Genomic DNA, 7027 nt, shown 5'->3' on the forward strand with positions numbered 1-7027 from the left:
TTCCTCTCCTGATCTTTGCACCTTTGTTTATTCCCGCCTGCAGAGGCGACAGGAGGAAGGGTATTACAACCGCTTGGAAGCTGAAAGGCGCCGACAGCACGATGAGGCGGAGCGGAGGCTGCTGGAGCCTGACGAGCCTGGTCTGTACAGACCACCACTTCCACGGGACTATGAACTCCCACCCCCACCCCCCTCCGCTAACGCTCCTCCTCCCCCACCTCAACGAAACACCTCTTACCTCAAAACGCAGGTCCTCTCCCCTGACTCGGTGTACACTGCCAAGTTTGTTGCATACAATGAGGAGGAGGAGGAGGAGGAGGACTCCGGCCTAGCAGGTCAGGATAAGTACTCCTGCACGAGAAAATCTTATGGGGACTTCCCTCCTGCCGCCCCTAAGCCGCCACAGCAGCCACGCCCGGTCTCCGATGGCATCTATCTTTCCACCTCATTCCAGCCACCCTCGGTCAATGCCAACAGTACTGCTCACAAAACAGGCCAGCCCCCTCCCCCACCAAAAAAGCCAGCCTTCTACCAGGCCAGCGGCTCCAAAGGTAGAGAAGCAGCCCCCTCGCCCCTTTTCTCCCTAGCTTCCCGCGTGATGACATAGCTTTAGATGATCACTCTGTGATTTGATTGCCCCCATCACTGCTCTGGCACGGGATCGCCCTCTGCTTTCCCATGTCATGTCTGTGAATTCTCCTTTCTGTAAATGTTCAATTCTATCCGATTCCTTTTGTACTTAAAAAATTCACATCTTTGATCAAATGTACACAATCAGTCCTTCTCCATGCCTCCCTAATCTGTTTGAAGTACTGTTGGTCTTGGCTTTCATTCTCTCTGTTAAAGAGTCTTGGTATTTGGTGAAAGGAGCACCTTTCCATAAGCATTTGAGGGACTTCAACACATACTTCCTATTTGCCCTCCGAGCAGGCATTTGCATTAAGCTTGTCATGACTTCACCCCAGGAGGACTGTTCTGGATGAAATGCTGTATGCATTTGGCCTAAGACATGCCCTGGGATTCCCAGGCCTAGGGCCTAGTGAGGGTGCACTGGTAGCTAGCTTAGGACTGACCAGCCATCTCCTGCCAGGCTCACACAACCTCTTCCTCATTGAAATGCTCACCACTCTTCTCTAACTGGCCTCTTTTCAGAAGGGCTCTTTTTAGTCTTAGTATACAGCAGCCTTAGGCATGCGATCACAGCATAAATGTAGTTTGCATTGAATTGTAACACTTGTAGTTGACTGGAGAGCACTACCATACTTCTGACTGAACCAGGACCTAGAATCTATCCCAAACAAAGTGGAGAGAACTTTTTCAGTGTCTTTAAGATAGAATGTCAGCCCAGAAGGTCTTGGACATTATCTATTTAGTCTGGTTTTATTACCTAAAGAAAATTGGTATTTTGATGGTAAATTTTCTTAGATATAAAGACTTTTCATGCATCTGATGAGTTTTTTGAGATTTTACTGAACAGCATAATATGAAATCTCTTACAAAGCCGAAGAATTAACTTTAAAATTAAGAAATTTATTTCTTTTTTTGGGTTACCTCAGACATAGTTCATTCAATTCAGTGTAACTATGGTTTCTACCATCGTAACCAGTCTTGGACAAACTCATCCTGAACTTTTCAAAGTGGCACTTGTATCCTAAGTGAGGATTCAAAATATAATAAAATACATTTTCAGATATTTCAAGCATTCAAAAGATTCTTTTTTTAAATTCTTAGCATTATTTATATATAAACACACACACAAATGATAACATTTTGAATAAGATAACACTAGATTCATTCAATTACAAAGAAAAATTGATTGTTAATGCTACATGTTAATTTGGATTTTTGGTACCACTTAAGGAATATTGTAGTTAGATTTTTCCTTTTAATCTTAGCTTTTAGTCATACTACTAATCCTCATTTTATTTTACACTTAAAATATCACAGTGGAGCAGGTTATGTCCTGCATCTGATTGCTCGAGCTTCTCTGAAGACTCCCTTCGTAAAGTACAGTTGCTTGCCCCAATCTCAGAACGCCTTGTGCACCCACCTCGTCACCTCTCCATCTCTACTAACACTATCGCTTTGCAGTTCTTTGCAGCTGTCTTGTCTTTTAGTTGTTCTCACTTTGCCAAAACACACTTCTGCAATTTGCACTCAGTTCCTTCCACTGTGTAGTTTGTAGATGAGGATTCAAATGGGGATTCCAACATAAAAATTGGGAACTTTTGATTTTATCCAGTTATTTGTATACTTTGTATATTCATTCACCTTATACTATAAAATATGTTGTTAATAGAAAGTGAAAATATTGAAGAGGTATATCAGTGGAAGAAACCATCATTGCTTCTCCATCAAGGCTCACAAGATATGACTGAAAAAGAAGTTAGTTGAAACAAATTGGAAAGGTGATTTTGGCACAGCATTCATAACAACTTGTTGAAATTCACGATACCTGATCTCAATTGATTTTGAAAATAGAGCATTTCAAATTGCAGTGAGTCAGTGTTTAGTCTTTTGAGTCTTAGATGAGGATGAACTAAATCAGAAATAAAGATGCAGTACTAGAAAACTGGTAATTAAGGAAGAACTGAACTTTTCCCTTTCCAAATGTATTGAATAAGAATAAATAATGAATGTCCTGGCAAACCTGTCTTTTATTTTTAAGTAGGAGATGCATATTAAGATTCCTTCATTTTTGTGCAGTACATCCAAGCAAAGATAAATTTAATTGGCAAAAAATTAGAAAAAAAAGGCAACATTTAATTAGGTATTTTGTACATTTTATGGTTAATGCTGGATGTCTCAAGCTTGCCTATTATGCAGGAGTTATATAGTCTTCCTTGCCATTGTTTCCCTTTTGTGGCATTAAATTTTTTTGTTGGGATGTCACTTTGTGTGTACACTCACAGGAGGGTAAATTCTGTATTAAAGTACTTTATAAGCTCAGTGTTAATAAATGTCCTTTAAAACAAACTTGTGAAATGAAAAATTGGATGGCATGGTATTTAAACAAGTTTTTTTTTTCTATTTTTCAACCTCTGGTAGGTATTTAGAAAGAAAATTCATGTCAGTAGGCGACATATCTGTTCTATCTTTGGTTTTCCATTAAATAATAACTATTTGGGAAAGCAACATTTGGATATAGTAGTTGGATTGTTCCCATCACCAGAACATGTCAGTTCATATAGAATGTTCCTTCCATGGACTATTCAAATGGGCTGAATCCAAAAGCCCTTCCTTAGTTCAGTAATTCCAAATTTCGGTTATTTCTGAAGCACTGCATCTTTATTTTAAAAATGCATTTGGAGGGAGGTGGGCCATTGTGTCTGTTTCTTAACCTTGACATGTGTATTTATTTTTCTCTATGTGTTTATTTGTAAAGGAATGAGCTCTTACACTGGGTCTACTGGAGCAGTCGTTGGTGTCCATGAGGTTTATAGAGATCCAAGAGAGAAACGATCCAAAAGGTGAAGTGTAAGAGTTTTCTCAAATAGGAAACTTTTTCTGTGAAATTGAGTACACACTTTAAAAAAATTAATTCATTTCTGTCTTAAAATTGATAGTCTCAGTTCCGAGGCAGATGAGTTGAAAGGGCTAGGCAGTTGTGGTTAAGTGACTTTCCCAGGGTCTCAGATGTTGACAGTATCTAGGCCTAATTTGAACCCAAGACTTTCTGCCTACAGGCCTGGTGGAATTCCTATCTGCTGAGCCCCCCTAGCTGCCCCTCTTCTTTCATTTTTCATAAAGCTGACTGACTGAACTTTTTAATATATGTCTTGCATTAATTCTGTGAGGCAAGTTCATCTTGCCTTTTGTGCCCAGGAGTTTTCTTCCAAAGTGTAATCCTGTTGTTGTGCCCTGATTTTGGCAATGTTTTAGAAGTCATTTAGGGCAGGTTCTTGGGTCAGACTGGCAGGCAGTTAATATTCCAGGTGGGAAAGCTGAAGTTTTTCCTCCTCCTGCCCCCGGGGACTATGGCTACTTCTGATGTGGATCGTGTCAGCCCTGACCAAAGACAGCCGGTCCAAGGAGGCTGCCTGGGGTGGGCTGCCACAGGCCAGGGGAGACCTTGAGGGAGCCAAGAAAATCAGTCAGGTGCTGAGGGGTCACAGTGAGTTGGGGGAGGGGGGATAGAGCTGTGGGGAGGGCCAGGACCAGGGGCGGGCCTGCAGGGGTGTAGGCTCTGCCCATTTCAGTCATATTGGACTCTTCTTTCTTGGGAAAGCAAGGAGAGGGGCTTCCCATTTTCTAACCCAGCACATTAGATAAATGAGCCACCTAGCCAGCATCTGAGGCCAGATTCACATTCTCTCCCCTCTTCCTGACTCCAAGTGCCCACAACATGTTCTTGATCTAATCAGGGAACTCCTCAGTCGTCTCCCTCTAGAAGGGGCTTCTGAGACGTTCAAGAAGAGGTCTTTGGGGATGCTCTAAGGAGGCTCCAACATAAGAACATCCCTTTTGTTAATATGTTTCCTTATGAAAAAGTAGTTAAAAGCCATATTGACAATTCATTCCATGGAGACCTCATATTTACCTGAAATGGAAGTGAAAAAGCAAGCAAGCAAGCGGAGGATCATTGTTTGCTAGGATCATTTCTTCACTTAACTATTTACTTAGCAGTGAAAATAAAGGCTCGGTCTCTTTGAAATTCTGCTTGATCTCCAAGAATTTAAATTTTTACCCTTAGATTTAGTAACTGAACTATTTTAATCAGAAGGAACTGAGATTTAATGCTATTTTTCTTTTTTAGCCAAGAGGCAGATTTACCTGGAATTTCTGGAGCCCCTGAAAACCTGACATTCAAGGAGCGTCAGCGTCTCTTTTCCCAGGGCCAAGATGTCTCCAATAAAGTAAAAGCTTCTAGGAAATTAACAGAACTGGAAAATGAATTGAATACGAAATGAAAGTAGAAGGAGGTGTGAGGAAGAGGGGGGAAGGCACCTTATTGGATTTAGCTGGAAATTCTCCAAAGTTATAGGATTTATAGGAGGAGGAAGGGGAGGAGTCTTGTTTTTTGTAAATTTTGTGATTCCTCTGTTTCTTAAACTGTTCATTGAGGATTAGAGATGTTGTGATATATGAAATATTGAATATTTACCAAGAACCCTGTGGTTTATACTATTAAAGCACTGTAAAAAATATATATTTTAATGATATGAATCACATGAAGGGAACTATATTTTTTAAAAGAGGGAATAATTCTTAATCCTGCCCTCTTCTGTAACTGAACATGTAGCATATGTTGGAGAAGTTCTGTTTCTTTGTCTTTACAACATTTGTTTTAGCTGCTGAGCAAGGGAGATAGAAGATAGCTTGAACTGCCCAAACTATTCTGTGCACTATCTATTGAGGCTTAGATGTTCCTTTAATGGAGAATTTGTCTCTGATTTTATTTTATCTCACGAGATATAACATTAGTGTTGGATAATTGTCACATGCTATTTATGAGCTGCTACTTTGCATATCATCTATGCTGGGTGTCTTAAGGGACACTAAGGAGGGCACACAGTCCTTAATAGTCATTATTCTCTGTATAGTAATTTAAAATAAAGCAATTTAAAGTTTATTTTAAGGAAAATACCTGCACACCTAAGAAATCATTCCACCTCATCAAAGCAGATGCCTTCCGATTTACACAAAATATTTAATTTACAAGTGAAATCCAGAAATAAAGTTGGAGAGATAATCTCTTGGAATATTTTGGTTTTGTTTTTATTTTTCTTATGAATGTCAGAGTAATTTTAGAATTAATCATTAAGAGATATAGTTTCTGTCATGGTATTCTCATAACTTAGGACCAAATTTTTTTGGATTTTTAACTGAGTGCTCCACAGGATATACACTAGATACCAAGTATCAATGTACTTCCTGTGGCTAGGAATAAAGTGAATGAAAAGAAGAGAAGGGAAGATTACAAGTGTAAAATTTTAAACATCAGCTATTCTTGGATGAGTAGAAATTATGTAAATGAAATGGATTTATTTTGTGTTTCTAGAACATTGTTTTTACATATACTGAGGAGGAAGAAATTTTAAGTAAATTGTCTTCATGTCTGGCACCTGTAGTTATTATTCTATGTACTGTAAAAACAAAAAGACAGCCTTTGGCAGTTCAAGCTATTTCTCACTATGATAGCCTTATTTAATTTTAAATTGTTATTGTATTTTATCACTGTTATTTCTTCAGCTGTGGGATATATGGCTGATGTTTGGGATAAGGAGTTTGTTTTTCAATATGTGATATTAAAATGATATATATATATATACATATATATATATATTGTTGTGATTCCAAACAAATTTTCTATATGACAAAACCCTGATGTGGGTTTTACATGATTTTTCTGTACCATATTGTTCTCTTATAAATATATATTAGGGGGAAATGCACACTTCCATGTTTAAAGGGCAGAGATTTTCACTGCCTTAGAAAATAAATCACTTTTAATAAGAGTTGTATGATAAATGAAAATGAATGAAAAATTTAGGTGTAAATATTTTTTACATCTTTCAGTTTCTTATTTGAAAGTGTGCTTTTGCCATTTCAGCTGTTCAATATATGAAGTAAGAAGGTAAACTGTTTCAAAGTGTTGATGAAGGATTTGCATGCTTATCCTGTCTGAAAAATCAGGAAAAGCAAGCCCCTCCCAAATTCTTGAGAACACTAGCAGCATAACAGTGACTAAAAATTCAGCACTTTTCTTTAAGGAAAAATTAAATGTTAAGGATGATTTAATATTTCCCCTCCCAACAGCTAAAAAAAGATAAGTAAAAACAACAAAACCACCGAACAAATGTCTATACATACTATAAAGATTACATGTATGTATCTAGAAACCATAAATGGTTTAACCAAAAGTGGATTTGGCCATCATTGAGAATTCAAATAAAATGTGAATATATATGTAAAAGTTCTTTTCATAATTGTGTATCATTATGAAAAAAGGCTTCAAAACTGCTGTAGTTTCCCATTTCTACTGTTTCACTTGCAAGCTATTTTTAATAAACTTTGTATGTATTTA

At 38.0% G+C, this 7027-nt stretch overlaps 1 protein-coding gene across 33 annotated transcripts in view; it reads left to right on the forward strand.

Moving 5' to 3' along the window:
• AFDN (afadin, adherens junction formation factor) overlaps nt 1-7027 on the forward strand; it is a 184250-nt gene extending 177223 nt beyond the window's left edge. For 18 of the 33 annotated variants that reach the window (XM_056819025.1, XM_056819026.1, XM_056819023.1 and 15 more), the window contains 3 exons: nt 44-551; nt 3386-3470; nt 4757-7027. In XM_056819025.1, the coding sequence (XP_056675003.1) occupies nt 44-551; nt 3386-3470; nt 4757-4910 (747 nt within the window). In that variant the 3' untranslated portion in view covers nt 4911-7027. The other 15 variants (XM_056819041.1, XM_056819042.1, XM_056819043.1 and 12 more) reach the window with 5 other exon arrangements.

This window comes from Monodelphis domestica, chromosome 2, assembly GCF_027887165.1.
Source record: "Monodelphis domestica isolate mMonDom1 chromosome 2, mMonDom1.pri, whole genome shotgun sequence".
NCBI classification, from domain to species: Eukaryota; Metazoa; Chordata; class Mammalia; order Didelphimorphia; family Didelphidae; genus Monodelphis; species Monodelphis domestica.